This window comes from Pelmatolapia mariae, linkage group LG22 (assembly GCF_036321145.2).
Source record: "Pelmatolapia mariae isolate MD_Pm_ZW linkage group LG22, Pm_UMD_F_2, whole genome shotgun sequence".
Classification (NCBI taxonomy): Eukaryota; Metazoa; Chordata; class Actinopteri; order Cichliformes; family Cichlidae; genus Pelmatolapia; species Pelmatolapia mariae.
Window position 1 is genome coordinate 21,282,794 of NC_086245.2, and position 27,460 is coordinate 21,310,253.

Genomic DNA, 27,460 nt, shown 5'->3' on the forward strand with positions numbered 1-27,460 from the left:
ACGTCCCACTTTATTCATATACCAGTTTATGTAGTAAATGTTATATTACAGATAGATGATTAAATCACGAGACAATCAAACCAAAATATAAAGTAAGCTGAAATTACAGAAAGAAGAAGAAGAAGAAGAAGAAGAAGAAGAAGAAGAAGAAGAAAGTTTTCACACGAATCTATTCAGTGTGGTGAAACACTAAGTACACCCTTCCTACTTCCAAAGGAGTTAAGAGTGTAGCAGCAGTCAAGTGTTGCTAATCAAAACCACTTGATTACATGATCATCAGCAAGTGTGAGCTCCTCTATAAAGGCACAACTTTAGGCGGTTTGCAGGTCTGGACCGATTAGCTGTGTGACAATACAATGCTGAAATCTTCCCAGAAGCGGAAGTCCCAGCAAATTCGCCCCAAGGGCAGGCTGCACAATGCTCAGAGATATTCAAGCATGGTTTCTTTGAAGGGTACCAAGAGAATGGATTAGGTTTGCAAAACCAGACTTCTGGAGCCATTTCCTTTGGACATACAAGATCAAAGTGGTGATCTTGTATGTCTGGTTATAATGCATAATCCAATGGCCCAGTCATACCAGCTGTTAAGCATGGTGGTGGAGGGGTGATGTTTTGGGCTTGTTTTGCAGACACAGCGTTAAGCTTGTTGTGGACCCCTGGACACAAATGCAGAGCACAATGTAAGGTTAAAGGATGTTTTATTAAAAGAGTCTTTCTTTTAGTCGGTCCCTCAGGGTTTTGAAGGCATCAGCAACAGGCGTCAGGACAGAGGAGACGAAGACAAGTAGAGCAAAAGCAATAGATTGCATGTGAGTATTACAGGAGCCGAGCTTGTTTGCTGCATGCAATGTAACAAGCTGGTGTCAACTGAGGAAAAACACCGCCCTCTTAAAGTCACGCCCCAATCAGCTCAACAGCAGGTGTATAATCAGGAATGTCTTCCTGGTGCGTGATTAGTAGGGCAGAGATCCCAGCAATGCTCCGCCTCTGCAGCAAAGCACGCAACATTCCCCACACTCATGTCAACTGAGGACGGAAAGAGAGCGCAAAAAAGAGGGAGAGAGAGACGGGTGTGTCAGCCGAGGACAATCTGGGCAACTTGGAGGCATTAAGTTGATTGTGAATTCCTCTGTATGCCAAAGTATTCAAGACATCAGTCTGACATCTGAAGCCTGGCCAAACGTGGGACATACAAAAAGCCAGTGACCCCCAAAGCACAGAAGGAAATCTACAGCAGAATGGCTGAATAAGAATAAAAAAAATGTTGTGTTGCAACTGCCCGGTCAAAAGTCCAGACTTCAACCTGACTGAAATGCTGTGGCAGGCATTTAACAGAGCTGCGCACAAACCAGTGTCCACAAAATGAACGTTGGAAAGAAGAGTGAGCCAAAATTCCTTTAGAATGATATGAGAGGTTGATAAAATCATACAAAAAGCAAGCATTTCATGTTTTTGCTGCTATTGTGGGTCAACAGGCTGTTGGATAATGGACTCTTTCATCTGTGTAGATAATCGTTGGAGCAAAAAGACAACAACAAAAAGCAAACAAAGAAAAAAGAAACAAAAAAAACAAAAACTTGGCTGTGCATCAAATTGGTGACCTGTCTGGGACGGCCCACAACTCTGATAAGGATAAGCGGAAGAGAATGGATGGGTGGAAAGAAAAGAAAACTGTTGTTGGGCCAGTTTTGTCTCCTTTGTCGTTCTGTCCATGAGATTCAGAGATGTGCAGTGGAACAAATTCAAAGTGAACCTGAAGCTGCATGTATACTGTAAATTAAAGTTGTGTCATTTTTATCAGATATGATTAAATTCCTGCTTTCATCAATGTAAGGTAAAGATAATTCAATAATATTCATAAGCATGTGTGCCTACAGTGGCACACCGTTATGTCGCACCTTTGAAATTGACTGGTTTTCTGCCTGAACTGGCTACATACTCTGAATACATTTACACCTGATCTTCAGTTTCCCCAGCACTCGAAGAAGCTCAGGAGACTCAGATGTAAGATTTAGAAATATTTACCATGTTCTCAGCACCAAGGAGCGTCACGGCAACCGTGTATTTTTATCAGCCATATTATCAGGCGATTTGACAGTGAGTCTATTTTTTATCGCTTTACCGAGATAAGGTTTGTTCTGATTTTTGGTCTGTAGCTCGGCTTTCCGACCATCATGTTTCTGCAGATGTAAGCAAAAATACAACAGACACAAAAATCCAACCACGTTAAAGAGTACAGCCACATAGGCCTGATTCTTTGAAACCTTTCTATTAAGTAGAGAGACCTCTTGTTAAGAACCCCATCACGAGTCACCCAAACTTTACTGAGCTGCCCCCTGATGCTCAGGCACCATGTCATCACCTCATCAAAGTTGTTTTTATACTTGATGATGACAGCAGAACACTCCACCCTGTAGTCATACAATAAAAATAAGATGTTTGAGAATGGAGTGGCACTGAAATTCACTGCTAACAGGAAGCCACGTGTACAAGGTAAACTGGCTTCATCTTTATCAGCTACAATTAAAAATCCTGCTTTCATGAGCAGCTAGAGATAATGAAATCATAAATGGCAGGTGGATTCAGTGTTGTTTCTTCTGCCAGTGCAATCCTGCAGCTGTGTTCACACCCTGGATGTTATTGACTTCTTAGTGCTCATGAGTATTGCAGGTGGCCAGGTCGATCCAAATATCGATATAATCGATGCCAACGCTGGTACTGGATCAATACTAGCGTGATGGACTTAATACTTTGTTTCTAACCTCTAAGTTCAGCATGTAGCTCACTGAATTGTAGTAAAGTCGCTATTTTTTGGAAATAAAAACATATATTGTGCATATTGGGTATGCTGTGCAAATCACAGTTATTTAGTGATCATTAATATGTGTTTAGAATTTACTTTATAGGTTAAAAAAGTACCTGTAGGAGTATTGGTACTAGCAATACTGGCCCTGTATTTACTTGGTATCGATCTACAGCAAAATCTGCAGTACGGCACAACAGAGCCCCTTTGACACTCTCTAATTTAAAAAAAAAAACAAACCCTAAACTTGATGTTTGGTTTTTGTTTGAACCCATTACTTCTTCTTCTTCTTTTACTCTTCCACACAGTCAACTGTGTGTAAAAGTGTGTATAAATAAATGTAACAGGTTTGACACACCTGCACAATCATGGATACATGCAGTTAAGCCGGTTTACTTACATGCAGTGCATGACACCTTAACAGCCCGTCCCTTCACCCTAAACTACAGGTTAATTATTAATTTTTTTTTTGCAAAGCCACACCTTCTTCCAACAGCGCAAACTAATAAACCACTGTTTTCAATCGACCTGATGACAGTGCGCCTTTGCTTTCCTAAAAATTACCATCTCCAAGTTCCTGCTTTTGTTTTCGATTGTGATCATTACGGCATAAAACTTTTTTTTCTTCTTTTTACAGACACCCGAAAGAAACGATTTCCCCCACCATAATATTAATAATAATAATAATTTTTGTTGACAAATTTAGACCCTGGAGGAAGGAAGGTCTCCTTGAACCGCACCTGACTCATTAAGCAGCAGTGATGGAGGAGAAGGAGGCGGTGTGCCGGGGAGCGGAGCTGGCAGATGGTGAGCTGAGCGGAGCGCCGCCGCCGCGAGACTGCACAGCTGCCTGTTGTCATGGAGGAGCAAAGATGGCGGTCCTGGCCTATAGCCTGGGCAAACGCGAAATAAATCAACATTTTACCATAAAAAACGCCAAACTGATATCGCTGGCTGCTGTTCTTTTACTCCTCGTGTTTCACGCTGCTTCGCGGTATTACGAAGGTGAGTGCTGCTTTTATTTGATCAACTTAATGTGGATGCGGCCACTGGAAACACTTGACATTGCTACTGGTAGCTAGGTAGCTGCTTGCATGCCAGCGCTTTTCTTAGCTACTGGGCTCCGTGCTTTTGTCACGGGACGCTTTCTAGATGTTAAAGCTATCGCCTGAAAACGTGCGTGCTGCAAATAGGTGGTTTCACGCACTAAGTCTCCAAAGGAAGCGTGAATTTGACCCGATTTTATCCAGCTGGTTAGCTGCTAACACTGCCAATAGCTGTGTTTACATGTTGCTGACGTTCCTGCTGCAAGAAACGCTTTATTGCTGCTGGAAAAGCCCTGGGAAGGTTCGTGGAAGTGTATTTGATCTGCACCTGGAGACCAATGTCATGTAAATACGCCCGACATGGTGTTTAGCTAGCTTCCTGAATAAATGCACTGTCGGTAAGACTGGCCACAAATGTGCCTGTCGCCTTCTCACAACTTCAAAAACTCACCTCTAGATTTGCTGCTTTGTGATAACACGGTAGCTGCACGTTTCTTTGTTCCAGGGCTGTAACTTGCATATGCATAGTGCACTGGATGTATCAGTAAAGGGTTTGCTCATAAATTGGTGGACAAACAGTGACACGTCCTCAGAGCATAGAGTTGGACTATGAATAAATAAAGCAAGCACATTTACATGTACGTCGTACCTAGGCTGCTCAGTGTGGACGTCACCCACGAAAAGGTTAGGGAGCAGAGTGTGCACACACTGTGAGCAGCTGCTTTGGCTGAGAATGATGTTGCATGCTGGTCTGCCCACCTTTCATGTTCGCCTGTTTCTGTGGATTGATTCAGCTGCAGATGGCTCCATTCATTTTGCGAACAAATGAATAGCTGGAGAGATTTATGCTCGAGCTAGATCGCTGATGGCTTCATTTTGCACTGTGGCCCCTGCCAGAGCCGTGTATTGTATGGTCCTTTTGACAGCACAGAATGAAAAGCCAGGGCACTATTGAGGCAGCAGGTTTCTGTCATAGTCGGAGCGAAACTGTGAGTGAAAGCGAGATTTTGTTTGTTTCGCCTCACCAGAAAGTTCTCTGTGTCTTGCCTCCAGGAGGGGACTCGTGTGAATGGCTGCTGTCCAGAGGACGTTACTTGGGGGAGGATGTATGGCAGCCATATGGCTGCATGATGCACAAATACAAAAGCATGTGAGTCACACCACCTCTGAAGTTATTACACTGTATGTTTGGGATAAAGATTTAAATGTGTGGCAGTGATGTTGTGAGTTTTTGTCAGTCACTAAGGGTTTGTGGGTAATTTCAACTAAGGACTTTAGGATAAAAGATCACTCATTGACAAATAAAGGACAGTAACATTATTCACCTCAGTAAATAAATGTTTTTTTTATCTGTGCTTGGCCCTCACCAACCTTTTTTGTTTTACAGTGAAGCCAAAACCTGCCTCTCTGAAAAGCGGGTAGCCTTTGTTGGCGATTCGCGAATCAGGCAGCTGTTTTACTCCTTCATCAAAATTATCAACCCTGAACGAAAAGAAGAGGGGATTAAGGTAATAATGAGAAACTGGACTGTTCAAGCCCAGGGTTTTTCTCACAATGGTGATGGTACACGCCAAACAGATCTACAGATATGAGGCACAAAGATATGCTTTAACTCACTCTGCCCATTGCTTCCAGGGAAGTTTATAAACTGACTAAAAATATTTCAACTTCAAAATGGAAGTCTCTCTTCCATCACAGATGGCTCTAAATTCTGACTGATCAAGGCTGCAACCTAAATCTAATTAGAAGAGCAGACTAAGATTCATGCGTACCTATCGTGGCTGCTTTGAAGGCTGTGTGTCTTCCTTGAGAACTTTGACAGTCAGCTCTAATAAATAACCAGACCATCAGGACTTTTAAAAAAATGCAGTTTGACTAGTCATTCATCTTTATGTGGCTTAATTGTGGCTTCTAAAAGCAGTAGTTACTTTGCTCCTCCTTACTTCTCTCAAGTCTGATAATTTAACTTCAGACTATGGATTTTATGTTAGAAAAAATCACCCTGCTGACTTGTCGTTTTTATGAAAAGATGGAAGTACTTTAAAGCTTGATATAGATGGCGTTGTGGAAATGCGATGTTTAAAAAGGTTAAAGTCGAGTGGCTTGCACAGAAACTCAACAAGATAAATGAAGCTATGGGATAACCCTATAACTATACGGTACTAACTGTTTTGGTCTCAAGCTGGGACAAAGCATCACTGACTGTATGTCACACTTCCTCTCTGTCTGTCAACTTCTTAACATCTGAAGCATGAGGACATTTCCTTTGAAGACAAGAGCTACTCTATTAAAGTGGTGAGCTATTTATTTATATTCCTGGTTTTAACATGTTCTCGGTTTTTGTTTTTTTTCTTCTGAACACTCTGGCACAAGATTTCTTTTCAAACTTCATCTTTGTGTTTAGGACTTTCTGTGGTACCCGGAGGCAAATAATTCAATGAAGGAACGCTTGATATCATGGACACATGTGAGTAACAGTAACAAGTGGGGGAAATTGCGAATCAAGTGCCGCTCGTAAACTTAAGTGCGGTGTCTCTTTTGCTTTGCAGGAAGGTTCAGCAAAGCCAGATGTTCTCGTCCTCGGAGCTGCCACGGTAACCTGCGTAAATGCCTGCATGTTTTATATGAGACAAGTGTGACGTGGTGGCTGCCGATAGTTATGTCAGTCCTGACTGTTTATCCATTTACACAGTGGTCCATCAAGTTGCACGGTGGCAGCAGTGAGGCCCTCCAGCAGTACAAAGTCAACTTGACTGCAATTGTGGGGCAGCTGGAGAAGCTGGCTGAGCATGGGGAGGTCTACTGGGTGCTGCAAGGTGTGCTCAGCTTCAGCCACTCACACGATACAGGATCTTTTTATGATCATAGACAGGCTTCTAAAGTACGAGGCATGACTGGAAAATATTAAGACTCATTTGGTATTAACATACAGAGGAATTAATAGTTTCCAATCCGCACACACGCCTAATAAATTTGCAGCTGTACTTCACATCTGTTTGTTAAACATATTTTCCATTTTTAATTTTTGATTGTTAGAATTTACTGCAAACAACAAAGAGGCAAAATAAATAAAGTGCCACACTGACATCTCTGAACCTCCTACTTAGCATTTCGCACTAAATAGTCATTTCCCACATTGCACAATGGTTGTTCACTTCATGTTTCCATGCATGGACCCTCTTGATTAAACCCCTTCTGCAGATCCAGTAAATGAAGAGGTGTTAAGTGAGAACAGGAAAATGATCACCAACCAGCAGCTGGAGCTGTACAATGAAGCAGCAGTGGATGTGCTCAACAGCAGCAAGCGTAATGGCAGATCTCGGGTCAGACTGGTGGCTGCTTCCCGTCAGGCTGCGCTGGAAACCATCATCAAGTCAGATGATGGTTTGCACCTGCCTGAGAGCACCAGGAGTGTGGTAAGTTAATTGATGAGTGCAGCTTTAGTGCGGTTATTTTATCGGTATCCTTGATTAGTACTCACTTCCCCTTCACCTCTCCTTTTAACCATCCTGGCAGGGAGCCATGATCCTCATGAACTCTGTGTGCAACAAAATACTGAGGCCCATCGACGGTTCATGCTGTCAGACGTTACGAGCCCCTAACTTGCTCCAGAAACTGTCGGCTCTTTTCTTCCTTGGCTCAGCCGTGGTCATCATGGTCTTCCACATCCTTGGCAACAATCGCCACCGCCGACACATGCCCCCTGATGTGGAGAGCCTAGAGGAGAAGAAGCCAGCCACTGCAGCTGTTCCCCCCGGCCCAAAAGCACCTTTTCAGGCTCTCTGCAGGATGGGCGTCATCATGGGCTATTTTTACCTTTGTGACAGAGCAGATATGTTCATGAAAGAGCAGAAGTTTTACACGCACTCCACGTTCTTTATCCCTCTCATCTACATATTTGTACTGGGAGTGTTTTACAGTGACAACAGCAAGGAGGTGAGACCGTGCTTCTCAGTAAAGTTTTGTTTTTGCGTCAAACAGCACAGTATAACAGTCTCTACATAATCTCACTATTTTTTTTTTTTTTTTCTTTGCTTCCACGCAGGCAAAATTACTCAACCGAGAACAAACAGACGAGTGGAAAGGCTGGATGCAGCTCGTCATCCTCATCTATCACATATCTGGAGCGAGCGCTGTGAGTCCCAATTATGTCTACAAAAATCAGTTTGTGAGTCTCCTGCTGTGTATGCTGATGTCTGAACAGCCTGATGTTTTTTTTATTTTTCTGTCTTTCAGTTCATCCCAGTGTACATGCATGTGCGGGTGTTGGTGGCAGCGTACCTATTTCAAACTGGCTATGGACACTTCTCGTTTTTTTGGCTCAAAGGAGACTTTGGACTTTACAGAGTGTGCCAGGTTAGGGGTGCTGTCAGTTATACTTTAACTTTATATTCTTATTGACATTTGTTTCTCAGTCATAGCAGACATCATGCACATGAGGTGTAATAGAGAAGTTCTGTCCATAAAAAGAAAAACAATTGGACAATTTTCCAGTGCGCTGCTATTTTTGGGGGGGATCACCCCCGCTCTGATTGCATGCATGTGACATCTTTGATGTCTCAGACTTGTGCAAACTTACATCAGATCTCAAACTTTCAAGTAGAGCATCATTATTGGTACTTTGGTCACCCAAAGACCAAACGGCAGTGAAAGAAACCTCAATGTTCAAGACCAAAGGTGGTGCATAAGGACAACAACATGCATAGAGTTACGCACCATGACCTTTTCCTCTAGATTCAGACTGTGGTATCCTGCAGGAGAACATTCATCACTCATAATCTGCCTGACACACCACGCATTGAACACTCACCTACACAAAAACAGTCCTTGTCCTCCACTCCACACTGGCTCCCTGTGACTTTAGATCTCGTCACCAAAATGAAACTTAAGTTGAAGTGTTGGCGTTTCAACTCTGTGAACAAAATCCAGTGGTCAAAACTAGGGATTCAGTGACTGAGTGATTTTTAAAACTGGCAGCTGTGACAATAACATTATGATTGTTATTACAGAATAATTTGGGTTCAGATAAGTAGTGTGATTTTTGGGTATCTGCTTAGGTGTTTGTGTCATATTCATTCACAGGTGCTTTTCCGTCTGAACTTCCTGGTGTTGGTGCTGTGTGTGGTAATGGACCGACCGTACCAGTTCTATTACTTTGTTCCCTTGGTCACATTCTGGTTTGTTGTCATCTACACCACAATGGCTATGTGGCCTCAGATCCTTCAGAAGACGGCTAACAGTAGGTGTCAAATTACTGACCTTTATATACTCCGTTCAGTCGTGTCCTGCACTGTGTGAATAAATACAGATGATTAATTCATGTCATAAGTGCAAGCAGCAGGGTTGCATTTCATATGTCTTCTTTGTTGGACAGGTAGTGGCGTGTGGCATTTTGGGGTCTTGGCAAAGTTACTGGGCCTCCTGATGTTCATCTGCTTTTTTGCCTTTTCACAGGTGGGTCAGCTGAAATCGTTCTTAAGTGTAACCCTACTTTCTTTTAATTGCATATTTAAGTTTAAGAGATGTAAATGGTCACATGTCTTAAGTTGTTCACGCAGCACCATATTGACCACTAAGCTGTGCTATGATTTATTTATTTTTTAAATCAGATGTTTACTCCATTTTGAAAATGCTACTTGCTTTATGGAATTTCTGTGTTTTGCATTATGACTCCAGGGCGTTTTTGAGCGCGTCTTCTCTGTGTGGCCCATCTCTAAGCTCTTCGAGCTGAATGGAAGCATCCACGAGTGGTGGTTCAGATGGAAGCTGGACCGATTTGTAAGTCAAATGTGTTTCCTCAAGGTGCAGCCAGGTTTTTGGCCACTCGTGTTACACATGACAGACCCCCCCCCCCCCCCCCCCCCCCCCCCCCCCGCACCCTTTTTTTCTTTTTAACCCACAAGTGGTAACCAATTTTTTTTAGCCTTTGCTGTAATCTTTTAATGTGTTGGCACTCTTCTGCAGGCGGTGATACATGGCATGTTATTTGCCTTCATCTATCTGGTGCTGCAGAAGCGTCAGGTCCTGTCAGAGGGAAAAGGAGAGGCTCTCTTCTCTGCCAAGATTTCCAACTTTCTCCTCTTCCTCTCTGTTGTCTCCTTCATAGTAAGTCTGCATTTCACATATTTTGGGTCTTACCAGTGCTGAGCGTTAGTTCTTAATTTAGATCAGTTATCATCTGTTACATAATTCTTCTAATCTAATGCTAAATATTTATTTTTTTAAATTTAGACTTATTTCTTTGTATATTTAAGTAATAAACACAATGTGCAAAAAGGAATGCTTAAAAAGGAGCCATGTTTACTTATGTGACAAAGCCTTGGAAAGTTCTTGTTGTATTAACTGGAGATTACAGTATCAGCTTGGTAACGTGTGAGTTACCAAAACTTACTGGCTGTTTGGTAAAACGTGGCACTTAAAATCTTCTCCACGTCATTCTAGACTTACTCAATATGGGCAAGCAGCTGCAAAACCAAAACAGAGTGCAACGAGATGCATCCCTATATCTCTGTGGTCCAGGTACAGTTTTTATCTGTCCTTATCTTTGTTTCTTTGGCTTTTCACACATGAAGTGTTGGTGCGATCAAGTCTGAAAGTTTCTCTGAGTCAGATTAGTTGTTACTGCTGGAAATCCTGCATTTGATTTTGGGTTAAGAGGTGGCACCTCGAGGCAGGACGGATGACGCTAATGTCTGAACTGTTTGGGACATCTGCGCTTTCGCCCACTGTTCTGTCTTGATTGGCTAATTCACATGTTTGGAAACAACCCTGACATCAGAGGCCTGCACTGTGATGTTTCATGCATGTAACTTCAGGGTTATTTCAGGGTATATTGCCTCTGGAACCTGCACCGCAAACACGATTAGAGATCATCAGGTGTGAAATCACTGTCTGCTGACCAATCAGTTCTCTGGAAAATAGCATCACCATTCCTGTGTGCCATCAGTAGAAAGGTCTAAAGTTTTCTAATAGTGTCTAATGTCTTTGCCTTTCTCTGATCAGTAAGAAATATAAATTATTAGAGGCAACTTTATTTTTATTTTTTTTTCTGTTGTCTGAAAACAATTTTAGAACAATTTAATTGTTCTGTAACATTAATATATGAACATGTAGACTTCTTTTACTTTTATTCTTTACTTGCTCTCAAACATCACTGATGTTGCAGCTGAGAAAATAAAAGCTAAAGGTGTCTTTTAAAGATTCAATCCTGGATTAACTGACTAACTAGCTTTGTGTCTGACTGCTTATCATGCCTCCCAGCGTTAGGCAAAGTGAATCCAGATAATGGAAAGATAACCTGGATATGATGAGCTTTCTTCGTAGTATTGGCCCATGTCATCTGAGTCATGAAGTTAAATTTACTACTTAACATGATTACATGACAGTCTGATATGATTGTGAGACCAAGCCTAATAGCTCACCATGTTATCTACAGTCAATTCACACTGGAAAAGATATGTTTTCTACATATATTGCCACCATTACTATATTTAACCATTTGTCTGTTTACACCACTTTAGTGTTTACAGTTCTTCGACATGCTTGGCCTGCTACTTTTTTAGTGATAAGCATGATTTACCTGTTGTAACGTCACGCTTGGATTCCTAAAAATGTCTGTGATCTGTTTTTTGGGCAGATTTTGGCCTTCATTCTCATCAGGAACATTCCTGGCTATGCCCGTTCTATATATAGCTCATTCTTTGCATGGTTTGGAAAGATCTCCTTAGAGGTAAGGTTCTCCTTGCTTTAGAGTCACAGTTAGCAATATAACCCTTAAATAAATCTCCAATCACAAAAGACTAGAGTTTTATGAGAGGTGTTTTTTAAAACCATGCTTTTTGTGTCCCACAGCTTTTCATTTGCCAGTACCACATATGGCTTGCAGCTGACACCAAGGGGATTTTGGTCCTCATCCCAGGAAACCCCTCCCTCAACATTTTGGTTAGCACCTTCATCTTTGTTTGCGTGGCTCATGAGATTTCCCTCATCACTAACGACCTGGCCCAGGTGGTCATCCCCAAAGACAGCATGGCTCTGCTGAAGAGACTGGGGGCCATGGGGATTCTCAGTCTCGTTATACTGCTGGTGTCCAGGGCTGGCCAGCCCACACCTGGCGCCTGATGGACACCTCCTGAGGGGATCTGGGGGAGGGGTGGGAGACCCACTAAGACCCTGCTGAGATTGAAGTGAGGTACAGATGGAAGTCAGGAGGCAGCCTTGTGTTTTAGCTACTGGTGAGACGATGTTGGCAGCGGTGACCCTTGGGAGAACAAAGTCTGTCCGCTGGCCACATTTGAGCAGAGTCTGTACTTTTCTGACTGCTGTGAAAGTCACACACTGAAGAAAAGACAAATGCCCAACAGAGGAGTCACTCCTTTAACAGCAAAGTCCAAATTGTGGGAAAGGAGTTTAAAAAAAAAAAAACACACAAAAAAACATTGAAATGTTTACAATATCTGGTTTCAGGATTTTGGAAATGCAGAATCTAAAAAAACAAAGCACGACGTCCTCATTTTAAGACTCATGCCTGCTGCATTTGGCAGCGTCGCATCTGTTTAGCCAAACGCTGATAATAAGTTTTTGTTACATGCAGAACTTCCTGCAAATCGCTTTGGGAGGGATCACCTGGCACACACTCCGTCCATGTTGTGCAGTAGCAGTTGAAGGGGGGATTTCATCAGGTGGATCCATAACCTGCATATTCAGATATCTACTCTTTTACAACAAATGTGTTAAATTGTGCTGCATTTTTATCATCAACATTTCGTTGTACAGTATTCCTGGTGACTTCAAACTGCGTCAGATATCTAAATATGAGATATATGGACCAACGACTGGCTCGGATGATCAAAGAGTGACTAGAGTCAGAAAACTTGGAGTGCAGTGGTTAATATGTTGGAATATCCTTCAACGTGTTTTTGCTGTTTTATTTTTTTTATTTTTTTGTGCGTAATGTTGCTGAAAGGCTGTGGTCACCTGCTGTAGCGCTGAAATTCTATGTGATATGTACAGTATTTAATGATTTAAATTAAGTTTATATTTTATACAGTTTTTTGGAGGGAGGGTGGGGCAGGTGGGGGCTGGCTTTGTTTTATTTTATACTCTGCGACTGCTGTTTGTGAAGGAAGTGTTCTATAGACAATTTTGTACCCATCCCAGACCCTCATAGACAATTACCTGATGGTGAGGTTGATCCTTTTAGCCGTCTTGTCTCATCTGTAGCTTACTTCCTAGTCGGTGTATATTTGTACAATAGTGACAGATTTATTTTATACAGCGTTGCTTCAGCAGTAATTTTGGTCTGTTATTGTTTTTTAATGTCCATTGAAACATGCCTCATACCTCTGGCAGAAAGTGTACCAAGTTCCACATGCTGTTCTAAGCAAACTGCTGGGTGACAAATTAAAGGAAAACCTTTGACCTCTGCAGAAAGGGGATGTGGTGGCTCTGAAAGGCTGCAGGGGGCGCTGTAAATCAACTTACAAGTTGTTTTGAGTGACCGCCTTTTAAACCAATGATAAAATTTGTCCCTATGGGAGTGGTTTCTCCCACAATCAATATGACCCCCCCCCAGTAGGTCACTGAATGGCCTTTATAGTCACCTGAGCTCAACCTAACTTACATAGGCTGAGAGATTTTTATTTTTTAATTTTTTTCCTTTCCTACTGATCTTGGATTTTGCTCCACATACCTCCTTCAAAGTACAAGATGATAGAAATTATGTTTACCCAACACCTCACTAAGACACTTTATTTATGTTTTTATTTCCATTAAATTGTTACCCATCTGTTTTTCTTGAGCTGCCACAGCCACTGAACTTTGTACTTAGTGAATGAGTGGCTGAAGTGATGTCTTAGTGATGCCTTTTAAACAGAATGTGTGGTGTTTTGTTTTGGGGGTTTTCCCAGTGGCTTATACCTACAGTACATCTTCAGATGAAGACTTACATCTGTGATGCAGCTGTGATCATAAACTTCCATGTTTTAGGCACTTTGTATGGGGGCCACAACCACATCATTTAGAAACCACTAGGTAATGCACTGACTGAGCTGACATTACTATTAAGGAAAAATGTTGTACATTTCAACAGTGTCTGTCCCCTTTTGTCCTGGCAAACGTGAGGGGGAGATGATTTTTATTTTAACATCTGCTTTTTCCCCCTTCTATTTACTTGTTGAGGTAATATTCAGCGTTTAACGTTGTTTAGCACAGTACCAGTGCACTTACTCAATGCACTTTTTTTTTTTTTTTTTTGGCTCAATCAAATGTCATTTGCAGATTTATGACAATATAACGTAAGATGTATTGCAAATGAATTTTTATTTCAGCTGCCATCAGGTAGAAAACATTCGCGGTATTAAGTCATCCTCTATTCATTTATGTAATGTGGATCCACAGCGGAACAATTTAATGCGCAGCTTTCGTCTTTCTTTCTGGTTGTTTGGGTTCTGTTCTCAAACTGAGAGCCAAGTAAATGTTTAATTTTTAACCACTCAGCACCTCATTGTACAGATAAGAATGGCATATAGCTGTTTCCATTCTCTTTGGTGTGTAAAGTTTACTGATCTGTATGATGGTTTGGGGGTTTTTCTCATCTATTAGTGAACAACCGCGATACAGTAAATTTGGTTAATGTATCGGGCCTTAATTGATCTCTTTGGTCATGTAAAAGCAACAACTATTTATACCCCGTGTAGGGCCTCTTTTGAAATATATTACATGTATTAAAAAAAATTGTGATGTCTTAAAAAAATGTGAAATGTATCCATATTATTTATAAATGCCTTTATTCTGTTGTACATTAAGAATATCTTCATAAAAATGTGCTGTTTTGGCTTCTTTTAGTGGATGGAGTGGGAAAGGGGTGTTTTTCTTGTTTTCCACTGGGACAGAAACTCAAACTGTTATTTTGAAAGAGTTTATTATCATGTGACACATTGAACAAATGTTATAACACATGGCGACGAAAGCATTTCAATATAAAACACCCTTGTGCCCCGAGAGGTCCGCTGGGCAAAGCAGTATGACATACAAACATATTAATCACACTTTAAACTTTTAAACGGATATTCCAAAATATTCTAAGTTATCTTTATAATCAGCTAAGCTCTTCGGATCTTTTTCACACTCACTAGTCAAGGTGCAAGTGCGCAAGTGGACGATAAAATTTTCACTGCTAACACATGCAGGTTGGCACAAATTTTAGGACAAAGGAAGAGGGGCAGCTGCAACACTGGTGCTTCTGGTCATAAATTCAGAGCTTCAGCCACCTTTCTCTCCTCAGGAATACCATTTACCTGGAACACAGTGAAAGCAACAGCTGAACCACAGAGACGTGACAAAACTTCCAGAAATCTAACACTAAATACAGATGTAAGCAGCAATGCTTGGGATCCAAGCAGACTGCACACACTTTGTTAGTGCTTATTGTTCGCTGGTAACTGATGCATGCTATTGACAACTAGGACTGACAGTTTGTACCCTGCCTGGTCCCTTCCTACAGTAGCTGACTTGCAAGCATAATAATTTTATGCTCTGTCTAATTTAAAGGCCTGCAAAAGCATCACGCTCCGTTAGTTGCAGGTGTTAAATAGCTTATTAAAGCATGATCTGACATTTAGCAAAATAAAAATGCTGACCTAACTACAATGAGACACTGCACATCACGGTAGACTGATCATGTTTTGAAGTTCGTAACTTTCAACAAAGTCCACAGATGATGCTCACTTAATTTTTAGATAACTGGTCCAAGAACTTCAGGGGAGAAATTAGAATTTTACTCCAGACCAAATTCTGTTTGAGATAACTGCAAAAGTTTTAACTTATTATTACAGCGCCACCTATGGATACAGTTCAAACTTTTCACAGATGATGCTCACTTAATTTTTGGACAATTGGTCCAGAATTTCAGAGGGGAAATTAGAATTTTACTTCAGACCACTCTCTCAAGAGTAATGTCTTCTGGATTTTGCAACACAACCATTTTTAGCATGGTGAAATAAATATGGAGAAGATGAAAAATCTGAACATTTACAGTTTCTCATGCAGCTTCTCTGCTTGGATCCCAAATTATCTCAGCTTTAAATCATGAACAGCCGGCAGCACCTACCTCCAGCCTTCGAAATGTTGACATGACATAGTTATCTCCTTTGTTAGCAGTGAACAGAGAGAGGATTCGGTTAGTGCATCATGCAGCTGATACCCGTGCTCACAGGAGGGCGCTCACACGCCAGCGTCACCATTAGTCGGCTCATGCAGCAGATGATAACGGTGCAGTGATGCAGAAGGAACAGACTGAAGTTATAAGAAACTATGAAGCCAAGTGGTTTTATATGGATTCACATTATTGATGCCAGTATAGTCCAAGAACTGAATTTAGTGAGAAGTAATATAAAGGCAAGTGAATTGTAAGTCATTTTTACTGTGAAGGTGCTTAAACCTTCAGAGGCATGCTTTACTGCACTTGAAGTCCTGATGAACATTCGGCAAGAGAGAGTGTGTTACCAATAGCAGACATCCAGGTATGCTGACTCTATGCTATGAGCTGCTGTTAAACATCTGTCATTTCAAAGAATTCCTGGAAATATACTCCTGACATATGTTCCTGAAAATTCTAACCATTCAGCTGCTTCATATTACAAGACGGCTGTCTTAAGATTCTCACCTGATGGCCGCTGCTGTGGTATCGTAATCTGGTTTTGCAGATTCCTGAAATCATAAACAACAATATTATGCCAAAGCATGTTATAAAAATGTTTGGGGTTTTTTTTGTTAGTTTCAAGCCCGTTAGGAGAAATCATGGGACAGCTTGAAGCTCTTAAGCTCTAGTTGTACTTTCCAAAAGGCCTGACTTGCTTTCTGTAGCTATAGTTGTAAACACCACATAGCTGGAAAGTGCTTGAAACAACATGGCATTGTTCCAACTTATATTTTCCATTTAACACCTATAAGCCTCATATCTGCATCTGCTAATGAGTGTGGGCGTATGTGTGGCTGTACTTAGTCATCCATCCGTCTTATGCTTCCCACCAAATCCCTGAACTCACGCCTGTGTCTGCATCAGCGGCATGCTGGTGGTCTCGTAGTTGTCGGGGTGGATGGGTGGAACCACCTCGCCGCTGACTGGGTTGAAGACGGGCAGCGTAGAGAGCGGCCAGGAGATCTCTCGGTTCTTTGACATGCTCCTCAGCTCCTTGGTGGACTTCTGGATGGAGCTGTGGTGAACCAGCTGGATGCTGGAGGAGGGGAGAAGCAGTGAATTCGTATTGCAGCATGTTTCTGTGTCATGGGTAGGGGGTTGTCTCATCAAAGCTTAAGTGATGTGCACTCAAGTTTGTGCATGCACAAACAGAACTATAACATCCAACCTCACCTACTGCTGTTCTTTTTTTCTTTTTTTTTGGTTTGTTTTCCATTTGTTTCAATTAAATTTAGGTGTAATGCTGAGTACATAGTTCTGATAATCCTACAGCTGGTCATTACATTTTTTTCAGCAGCCCACTGAATGAATGGATGCCAATGCCAACGCACGTATGAGCGTATGAATGGACATGAAACAGCCATGAATGACAACATAAATGACCAAAACTGCAAACCAAAAACAGAGGGGGAGGGAACAGAAATAAAATTTAAAAGAAGAACACAGGAGAGGTAAAACACTTACTCTGGTGTTTGCATGTTTCTTTTTTCCCTAGAAACAAAACAAAATGGATGAATTAAATACTAATATTAATAGGTAAAGCAACATCTGCACACAAGTGAATGAATGGATTGTTGGATAAAGACAAGGTGGACATGATGTGGAACACTGAGTGAAAAAATAAAAAGGGGAGGGGGGGCACACGTCTATCCCAGCCTGTAAACGATGGATGAGGATGACTGATCATCCATGTTGTGGCTATGCTTCAAAACATCAAGATGCAGATGACAAGAGTCACAGAGACCCGAGACAAACACTGATGAGGAACTTAACTACTGCATGGTAATGGCAAGCTGCAGTTAAAGTCCAGATTTCCATTCTTTTTCAGTTATCCTACAGCTAACTGAGCTTTTCAGGCTTATTTTTGCTGTCTCTCATATGGTTCTCGTACACTTTTGGCTGCTTATTGGGGTATTTGGTGCAAAATTTGCATAGAAATGTTAAGACCGAGCACACTTACACCCCTTCCCGCCTGCAGCACATAGTGTAGCCGAGGATGAAGAAGAGAACTAGCGCCACGGCGGAGGGAACAGCCAGCGTGACGAGGAAGTCGGAAAAGTAGTCCCGACTTTTCAGAGACTCGGATGGGGGTTTGTACTCCCCGAATTCGGGCAGGATCCCCGTTCCGGGTTCGGGACGTGTAACGTAAACTGGGACTACTTTGTTGATGTCAACCTTAAAAGGAAAAAAAAACAAAGACATAAAGATCAATTAGAGGTTGCATACTTTTAGTGCATTTTAATGCATTTTTAGTGAATTTGTTGGAACGCATCCTCACCAGAGAAATCTTACACCAGTCGATGTGAAACTGAGCTCGGAACTTCTTGTCACAGCTGATGACGGGCTCCATTTCCTGACTGCAGCGCAGCTGGTTATGTGGGCTTTCCACCTCCCGCAGGCACGATGAGAAGGGAACATCAGCACCGACCATCACATAGACGCTAGAGGAGAGAAGAGAAGAAGAAGATGGAGTCTAATTTTACAAGTTTATGCTGAGGTTTGTAATAATCAAGCGTTCTCTCCTGCTGAGTGCTCTGCTAGACGCTTTCAAGTTCCAGCGTAAATCTTTGATGAACAACTTATGGCAGCTCATGTTGGCTATTCCCATCTGAGTTAAAGGAACTGACAGCATATCGGTGTAGACGGCTACGTGCTTTTATCTAATTTACAGAAAACTGAGGATCCCCAAAGCCCCAATTAAATTAAATGTTAACATAATGTGAGTGGGCTGAAAATACTGTTGATTTGTTTGATTTAGAGAGGTGAAGGGGTCACTCATGGAGAGATTTGGCACAGACAAGCTGAACCGAGTAGAGCTAAATCTTATCCTTGAATCCTTGTAAAGGAAAATATGTAAGTAGGGGATTACTTCAAAAAAACCCATCAAAATTCACAAATGTTTTCTGTTTCTGTTCAGATGAGACCCACGTCCAGATCCTCACCCTTCTTTTAAGTTGTTAATAGGTAGCGGCACCCGGCCACCGCGGTCCAGTGCCGAGGTAATGTTGATGGCATTCAGCCGCTCGGGCTGCCAAACGTTCTTCACCGCTCCCAGGAAGTCTCCCAGCACCTCACTGGCCAGCATCTCCTCCACATTCATATTTTTGATGTAGAACTCTGCTTGGTAAGGTAGGGGGAACTCTGTGCGCAGAGACAAAGACACAGTCAGAGAGAAAGGCTTAAAGAGGTTAAAGGCAGCAGGCTGAGGTAACAGTAGCTGACACTGATTTTTACCAGTCTGCCCACCGGACACTGCTTTGCCTGCGCTGCCTTGTTATGACTGCTTCCTTCGGGGGCCAGATGGCAGATGACATCACAGCACAGGGAGAGTGATGTCACATTAGCAGTTTGAACAGCTGCTGAGCGTTCCCCCTGACTCAGTTCATACTGTACTGCCTGTACTGTGATGGGTCAATATGGCAGCGAGCAAATCTACAGAAGTGCAGGTGCAGAGATGCTCTCCACAGCAATACAATGAAAACTCAAACTGAGGTAGGATTGTGCGGGGTTTTCACCATGACTGACTGAAGTGGACACTTCACTAGAACTATACAGTCCTTCAAGTATCCTTTCAAGACATTATGATCTTATCACATAACCTTCATCCGCAGATTTTGACAAGTTGACATGAAATTGACTTATCTTATAAAAGCTCCAGAACAGCTACTCAGTGCAGTGATGTTACTTTATCATCTGCTGTATTTACATTCAAAGACCGACGATGAACTTTTGGTTGTGCTTGATAAAAGTAATCAAAGACAACATTTTCTCTTGAGGGAAGCTCATTACACAGTCCAAGTACTGAGTGTGCTTTCAGGATTTAATCAGCGAAGCTGCGCAGTCTGCGCTCAGTTTGCTCTAAGCTCTTATGTACAAGTTCCTCTTACCTTCTGCAGCCTTGATGTTTATGACCAAGTTGTGCCGCGCTGTCTCGAAAGTGCGCCTGTTATAGGCAGTAATCTGTAGGACACAGAGGTGAAAGTTTAAGCCCAGATCAGTCCAGCTTATAAGGCAGCAGCTCTCCGGACAAGGCTGAGCTAGATACACGACCCGGGTTCTGTACCCAGCTGAGGCGCCGTTGAACACTTTAAGCCTTTTGGGAAAAGAATTTGTACAGTAGCTTATGGGAAAGCATAACAAGTATAAAGGAATTTAAGTCTAGCATCTTTAAGAGTAACATAGTACTACGTCGCTTCCAAACACATATGCAAATCAGCTGGGCTCAGTGAAATAAATTCCAACTCATCCTTGGACTACAACTTGACAGATTTCATTGAATGTTTTAAATTTGCTCAAGACTTTTGGCACAAAAACGAGCAGTCACTTTCCATAGTTGAAATAAGCAGCAGCACAAATTACTTAATCTCCACTCTTTTCACTTTGAAAGCAGTCCAACCACCCACCTCTATGACAGTGGGCTTGCCAATGTGCTCTGCAGTGGGAGAACCGTAGAGCACTCCGTCACTATGTGGGGTCCTTTGGATATATCGCAGCCAGCCCGGCCTGTCGGGGTAGCCCTTCAGGTTGGTGTTGAAAGTGATCGGATCGTTGCTGGGGTCACCTGCAGACAGAGCAGTGGAACGGTAGGTGGGCCAATAACGTTTAGACCACTTTGCTGCGTTATGAAATAAGCAGCGCTCTATGGAGTTTATATGCAATCACCACCTCTACAAATGTTTCAGATGTATTTAGAAATTCAGATATATTGATGATATACTATACAAACATGATAATAACATGTTTTTGATCACAGTGTGAATGTGACAGCGTTATACCTGATTTTGGGTAAGGAGGAAACTCTCCTTTGAAATACTCCCTCTCCAGAACGTGGACGAACAACACGCCTGCAGACGGGTAGACATTACGGTCTGCGTGTGACCTCGACAGGATGGTGACCACTGAAACACACATTTTAAAGACAACAGAAGTAAGCAGAACATTTCCTGTATGTGTACTATTCATCAATAAAGTGGACCTTGGTGCTTTTTCATATTTTGGTACACACAATAAACACTATGTCCAAATGTTTTTGTGTAGACTGTCATATCTATTTTATTTATAGCCTTTACCACATTTAAACAACAAAAATTGACCCAAAGTCATTTTGAGACAAACGCATTTGAATATATTTAGTTGAAAATGAGCACAAAAAGTCCACTTTAATGTCCTGCAAGCAACATCAAATGGAAAAAAAGAGAAAATGTTAAACTAGTTTAAACGTGAAATCAGTAAGTATTTGCGGTGATCTATTCTATCCGTTTCTCTTGCCTGGCATCTGCATTCTTGTAAAGGTAGAAGCATTCACTTCCCACAAACGTCAACAAGTGTGAAGAGAAGAACTCAGATTATTGCTCAGACAGACTACAGCTCTGTAAATAAGAGGTGCTTAACAAAACCATTTAAAGAAAGGAAAAGCGTCTGAGGTACTGTGAGTGAAAGCAGCAGTAATGAGAGTCACTCAGATTGTACAGAGTTCTTTTAACGCCCTGCCCCCCACTTGATCTCCATTGTGCTGTCTTTTTAGCCCCTGCTCCGTTTCAAACACAAACATTTAGTCTTTATTTGTGAAGGGCATCACTAGGGAAATGGTAGCCCCTTAACAAAAATTTACACAATGTAAGACCGGGGGTGATTTACCCATTTCTCTCCCTCTCTCTCTCCCTCCTTTTGTGTCTTTCTCTTTCATTACTTCCTCCTCTCTTGCTTCATCTTTTTTTGCTTGTGTACCTCACGGCTTTTTTTTAGCACAGAGTTTTCTTTTTTTCCCTCTCTCGTTCTCTCTTTCCGTTCTCGATTTTTGCCTTCTCTGTGCCACAGTGGGTGGGAACTCAATTTTTAATCACCATGGGAGACTGAGGCCGAGTGTACGAGGTAGAAGAGGAAGAGGGGGAGGAGGGCTTGCAAAGACGGAGGAAGGGAGACTGGACTGGAGATCTGTGCTATGAAGTGCCAGAGAGGGAGAGAGAGGGGGGGTTTGAACTGTTCTTGCCCGCGGACATACAACTCCAGACACATTAAGCAACTAGGTAAAAGCCTGGGTAAAGTCTCTATGTACATATGTGCCTTCCCACGGGCAAAGAGTGGCTGGTTTTCCCAAGTTTTACAACCCTTTCTAATCTGCTAATCAACCCAGCATTTTCTATCATTAGCATCATAATATTAAGTACTCTTCTCCTTCTACACTGAACACAGGCTGACTTTCAAGGAGAATGCACTGAAGAGAGTAATATCAGGATTTACATTTTAATTCATGTCAATGAGAAGGGGGAGTGAGCATTAGATGCAGATTAATTAATAAACCCTCAGCATCTACAAGTACACCAGTGAGACACTGCAACTCTAAAGACATAAAACAGTCTCACATGTATGTTAAACCCTCCAAGAGCTGTGGTCAGTGACAGAGACGCTGAACTGACCATGTGTCTACAGTCCCCAAGGGCTCAGTCACGGCAAGATCCAATCAATAGCATTTAGCGGCTGCTAAATGTGGTGTTAGATGAACAACCTGAGGTCGTATACACCACATCTCTTTTCAAGAAAACCACCTGGGCATGACTAATCTGTGCGATGGCTCTTCTCACCGCAACCGCTGCACCCATCGCATTAGGATCTGGGTTAGTCTGAGACCAAAAATAAACCATCATTCAGTCTCAGCAGACCGCTTACTCGCTGATGACTTCGGTCGATCCTCAAAGCTGAATGCACGCCCTCGGATTCTATTATGTGACACATTGGGCCTCATTAATTCTCCGCCACACAAAGGACCACTTTCAGACCATGCCGGTCAAGGTCAAATCCTGGCTACGCTGCTTTAGTCCGAGCCCAAAACTGGATGTGCTGTGAACATTTGCAAGAGATTCGGAGATGGCAGATGTAGGACATTCGAACAGCCTCAAGAAAAACCGAAGTGTTTTAACCTACTGATATTAAACCTTTTCATCCAACAACAAAGATTTAGGGATGAAGACAATTTTATTTTTTAGTCAGTGAAGCTTAAGTATGTTTCAATGCAGCAGCTTCCACTTATGGCTCAGCCAGTGTAAGTAGAGATCACTAACTAAGCTACACCGAGGATTTGCTAATAGCATCAGATCTGCTTATTTGCAGCAGGATGACTTTCTGCCAGGCCTTCTCGAGTTGATGACCAGCAGCACTTCCACCGTACACCAATACATCACCAATTTAAGGTTAACGGTAAACTGTCCACTGCATACTAACCCAGCAGTTTCAGTTGGAGGACAAAGGTAGTGAGGCAAGATGTGCATGACAACACATATAAGAAGCTAGATTTTCCCAACAACAGGAATGTTGCACTACCGTCTATATATTCTCTATGAATTGCTTAAAATCATTCAAACACTGCTTTTTAACTTTTTAACCCACATGCCATCATACCATAGTAGACGCTTGACAGGCCTTAGGGGTGGTGGAAATAGCTAACCAACTTTATGATTTTCTAGGCTGACCTTAGACTGGGATAATGTCACGACTGACATTGGACTAGTTAAAAATGCCATTGGCAACGTGAAGAAAAGTAAACCTCCCTCCTTCAATTGGCTCCAGCTAACTGAGGCCTCAAACTAGATGAGAGGCAACAGAAGGATGTCCTTTAGTTCTGTTGAGTCAGCTTCATGTGCACATGTAGCCTGGGTCATGAGGAATGCATGTGCTCCTTTGGTGTTTAGCGGGGAAGCCCAGAAAACAAGGATCGCTACTGTTGTAGTATTCTGCCAACAGAGTCTGAGCCTCGATCTGTTCTCAGACATGGAAGTGAAAGTCGCTGCTGGTGTCACAACAAGCAGAAGTCAACGGATAAAGACAAGGGCGGGCAAGAAACCACCGGTTCCATCCTCTTGCACTCAATAAATGTAAGTAAATAAAAAATGTATCTACAGTGCTCATTAGCTTTAAAACAGTGCTGCAAAGTATCGACATCACGTTAAGCAGAATAAATATTGCTTTCTGTAATAGTTAATGATTTAGGAGGAATTCTAATTCTAGCAAAGACAAGGTTTAGATGACATTCAAATTCATTAAAGTGCAGCTACAGCAGAAGAAAGTGGGCCAAGTCTGGGGGACAGCAGACAACTCAAAACAATAATGCCAGTATTAATGGGGAACCAGCTGAGCGTGTCACTGTGTTATGACCGAGGGGAGGGGGAGGGGGACAGCGGGTCAACACATGACGTGCACCACTGCACACACCCACTCACCGTCTCTGGACACGGCTGCTCTGTGCTTCAAGGCCACGGATTGCTCCACACGGACATTTCTCCCGTGTAAAGCGCTGTGTTTCGTGTCATAGGCATGCACAGTGCAAACTACTGGATCAATGGATAAAAGCATGAATGGAACAAGTTTCTTTTTTTAGCAGCAATTTAAACAACAACACCCAGTTTTTAAAGCACCCTGACAAAAATCTGATTCAGTCTGTTGCACCCGTCCAGCATTAATTAAAGCCTGTTGTCATAGTTATTGTTTTAGAGGAGTTTTAAATATTTTCTAAAATATTAACGTAGGCGTTTTCACAAAATGTTAAAACCAATCTAGACAAAGTACAAAACAAAATGTAAGCATATTGACTTGACAACAAATACTGCACTACAGACTGCCGCATTTATATCAAGCGGGATCGCCAGGCTGACTTTAATGTGGCTTGTTGGAGAGGTAGAATATGGTCAGAGAAGAAGCCATTAGATTTCAGTGCAGATCCTGACACTATCTTGAAAATTGCACAACAGGACACTAGCCTTTGTGAAGGATTAGCTCTCAGTTTGAAAGCCCTTCTGCTTTCAAACTCAATAGCACTTCTCTATTTATGAGTATTAGGTCTCTGTGTATAAAGCTATAGTGTGTTTTGACTGTGGAGTAAAATATCCCACTCTCTTCATGTTAGTTAACACTATAGTAACAGTGCTGTGAATGGGCCCCTTAATTTTGACGTTTTATCAAAGCCTGAAAAAACAAACTGGTCAACAAGTGTTTTGCTACTGGGATTCTTTTGCCTGCACTTTAACAAATTCTACTTGCTATTTTCCAAATCTGAAAACTGTGCTCATGTGGAATGTCTCATTTCCTTTTTTAGTTATAATATCGCAAGTATTTGACAACTAGAGACAACTGGACTGAAAAGGGCGATGCATTTGGTTTCAAGAAAAGTGAAGCCAAAATTAAGGAAGGTGTTTTTGTCTGTCCTGAAATCCATCAACTGGTGCTTGAGGATGAGTTCAAAAGGAAGCAAGCATGGGAAGCATTCATCCAGGTTGTTAAGAATTTTCTATTATCCTGATTTTGAGGATAACATGTTGAAATGTACTAGAACGTCACTAAAGGTGCACTTGTTACATTCTCATCCTGACAAAATCCATGTGATGTTGTCGGTAAAAATCCTCCCTCTCTTTTTCAATTCTTTCGCCTTTCATAACTACATGGGAATCTGCCTGGCCCGGGACCCACCACCAGTCCCCTCTGAGTGCTTTCCCAAACCACAATCTCAATACATGCTCATGCCATGTGCCATTACCTGAGGATATGGTCCCAGCTTGTGAAGTGGTTATTCTAAATTACCCATAAGTGTGAATGGCTGTCTGTCCAAGATGTACCCTGACATATGCCCCGTGGCAGCTGGGACAGACTGGATGGATGGATATTAAAATTGTCAAAACATCATCAGTGTAAAAAAAAAAAAAAAAAGCAAAATAAAGAGCTGGTCTTAAGTTCCCAGTAGCAAAAAGAATGACGTATATATGCAGACCAGTGTTATAGCAGTAAACTGGGGCACTGAGATGACATTATCCATTACTCATCACTTCTTTTGATAACTAATTGTTTTGGGCACTTTTTAACAACATTTGCTGATTCCAGGCTATCCTGATATGGAAATCTTATGTATATTTTTCTTTTAAGATTGTAACCACAATAATATCTCAGGCTTAGGTCAGTGATTTAACCTTACATCTTTCATGGAGGTGGGACTCATTGCAGAAACTGTATAGGCTATGAGTACCTAATAAAGTGGCAGCTATGAGTGTGCAGACTTTTGGGAGCAGTGTATTGAAATAAACGAACCTATTCCCTACATTAAATTTTGGATAACCTGAGCTGCTAAACTATCAGGAGCTAGGTAATTAGGCATTCATAACACACCTGTTCTACATAAACCAGGCCTGCGCTAAGAGGGGAAAAAAGGCTGAAATAACGACCGACAAGAAACACAGCTAGCAAGAGAAACGTTGTTACTAACAGCTGGAAATGTAAGGTACCGTAGAGAACACAATTTGTCACTAAGTGCACTGTGAAAATCCATAACGTGTAACGGTCTAGCTGTCAAATTGGTAGCCATTTTTTCCTCTTGTCTCCTCCTCAGCCTCTTGGGAAAAAAATGCTCAACGGCAGCGAGCTAACTGGCTAGCTAACTAGCTCGGATACTTCACCAGAGCCGTTTTCAAAGATGTCGGGATATTTCCGAGTTCAGTCGATACGTACCCGTACCAAGCCATACCGCGACAGCTGCGGCGGACATGGTGCAAATCATCTCCCCGAATCTTTACATTAAACAGGACCGCTTTGTCTAATCGCCACTGGGTTTGACAGCCATAATAATAAGCATCCTGCAGCATTCCTCCCTCCGCCTCCTCCTGCCTTCACTGGAAAACACAGCAGGACCGCTCATTGGCTGAACATCTGGATGGAAAAACATAGTAAAACATGATGGGAATCGGAATATAGGAGCGCCACGCCTTTACCAAATGTTTCTGTGTGATGCTCTCGGAGCGGTTAGATTATATCTGGCTGCTTGCAAGGAGTGGCTGCCTCTGTGTGCGTGTGTGTGCTTTGCTGTTTATCTGTCTGCTTCTTGTATTCAGACTGATGGGATTTGTCATAATAAAGCATTCCTCCCACTAAAATCCACAGTTTTTAGTGTTTTGGGGGGTTGATTATTCTTGGATCAGGACTTGCAAACACAGATACACCCTCTTAAAAACATGCAAGCCACCTCAGCAGTGCTTGACCTCCTGTGCACAGCTGTAAGCAGCAGAGGCATGTTTGGAAAGTCCTGCTCCAATCTGTCCAGCCTCCCCCCCTGTAGAGACAGTCCAAGCAGACAGATGGTCATGTTTTGGCCCCCTTGGCTCCCAATCACATCTACTAAAGGAGCCTTAATTCAACCCCCCCACGCTTCCCTTGATGTCAGCTCCCACTGAGAGGGCACTTTGATATTGCAGAATAGCCTCCTAATTCTGGCTAACATACTAGCAGTGGTCACTGGGATGCTTCTTGATTGATAAATTCGTATTTGTGACTGGATTCTTGGCTTTCTCAGTGGCGATAAACATGATGCCATCCATCCTCTGTGTTCTGCAGTTCCTGGCTGTTTTCTTCTTCCACCCTCCCCTTTTATCCCCTTAAGAT

General features: G+C 42.2%; 2 protein-coding genes across 6 annotated transcripts; one reads left to right on the forward strand and one right to left on the reverse strand.

The window, feature by feature from the left end:
- The first annotated feature begins 3,632 nt into the window (after positions 1–3,632).
- On the forward strand, positions 3,633–14,640 carry casd1 (CAS1 domain containing 1). The gene is made up of 18 exons (XM_065471048.1): positions 3,633–3,808; positions 4,903–4,999; positions 5,237–5,357; positions 6,100–6,144; positions 6,254–6,316; positions 6,399–6,443; positions 6,542–6,665; positions 7,051–7,265; positions 7,366–7,785; positions 7,895–7,984; positions 8,086–8,205; positions 8,932–9,088; positions 9,224–9,303; positions 9,526–9,627; positions 9,814–9,954; positions 10,291–10,368; positions 11,486–11,578; positions 11,701–14,640. Exons 1-18 carry the CDS (start codon positions 3,676–3,678, stop codon positions 11,968–11,970), a joined length of 2,394 nt encoding a protein of 797 aa, XP_065327120.1. The 5' UTR covers positions 3,633–3,675; the 3' UTR covers positions 11,971–14,640.
- A 113-nt stretch (positions 14,641–14,753) lies between these two features.
- Positions 14,754–26,820, reverse strand: sgce (sarcoglycan, epsilon). 5 transcript variants are annotated; one of them, XM_065471052.1, is made up of 13 exons: positions 26,534–26,820; positions 24,262–24,369; positions 20,824–20,946; positions 20,452–20,609; positions 19,936–20,008; positions 18,991–19,189; positions 18,327–18,489; positions 18,009–18,223; positions 17,513–17,539; positions 16,896–17,084; positions 16,514–16,557; positions 15,959–15,996; positions 14,754–15,146 (listed from the first exon to the last, which is right to left on the reverse strand). In XM_065471052.1, exons 1-13 carry the CDS (start codon positions 26,580–26,582, stop codon positions 15,096–15,098), a joined length of 1,437 nt encoding a protein of 478 aa, XP_065327124.1. In that variant the 5' UTR covers positions 26,583–26,820; the 3' UTR covers positions 14,754–15,095. The 5 variants fall into 5 exon arrangements, with proteins under 5 accessions (XP_065327124.1, XP_065327123.1, XP_065327126.1 ...); XM_065471051.1 differs by having other exon boundaries at positions 24,262–24,372; XM_065471054.1 differs by lacking the exon at positions 15,959–15,996 and having other exon boundaries at positions 24,262–24,372.
- Between the last annotated feature and the right edge of the window lie 640 nt (positions 26,821–27,460).

What these genes read in the sequence shown, in the direction of transcription:
- casd1 (XM_065471048.1), top strand. Translation starts at nt 3,676, where the DNA reads ATGGCGGTCCTGGCCTATAGCCTGGGCAAACGCGAAATAAATCAACAT. An exon ending in GAAAAGAAGAGGGGATTAAG is followed by an intron (nt 5,358 to 6,099) that starts GTAATAATGAGA and finishes TAACATCTGAAG; the next exon opens with CATGAGGACATTTCCTTTGA. An exon ending in CTGAGAGCACCAGGAGTGTG is followed by an intron (nt 7,266 to 7,365) that starts GTAAGTTAATTG and finishes CCATCCTGGCAG; the next exon opens with GGAGCCATGATCCTCATGAA.
- sgce (XM_065471051.1), bottom strand. Translation starts at nt 26,582, where the DNA reads ATGATTTGCACCATGTCCGCCGCAGCTGTCGCGGTATGGCTTGGTACG. An exon ending in TCCTCCTTACCCAAAATCAG is followed by an intron (nt 20,610 to 20,823) that starts GTATAACGCTGT and finishes CTCTGTCTGCAG; the next exon opens with GTGACCCCAGCAACGATCCG. An exon ending in GCAAGCCCACTGTCATAGAG is followed by an intron (nt 20,009 to 20,451) that starts GTGGGTGGTTGG and finishes TGTGTCCTACAG; the next exon opens with ATTACTGCCTATAACAGGCG.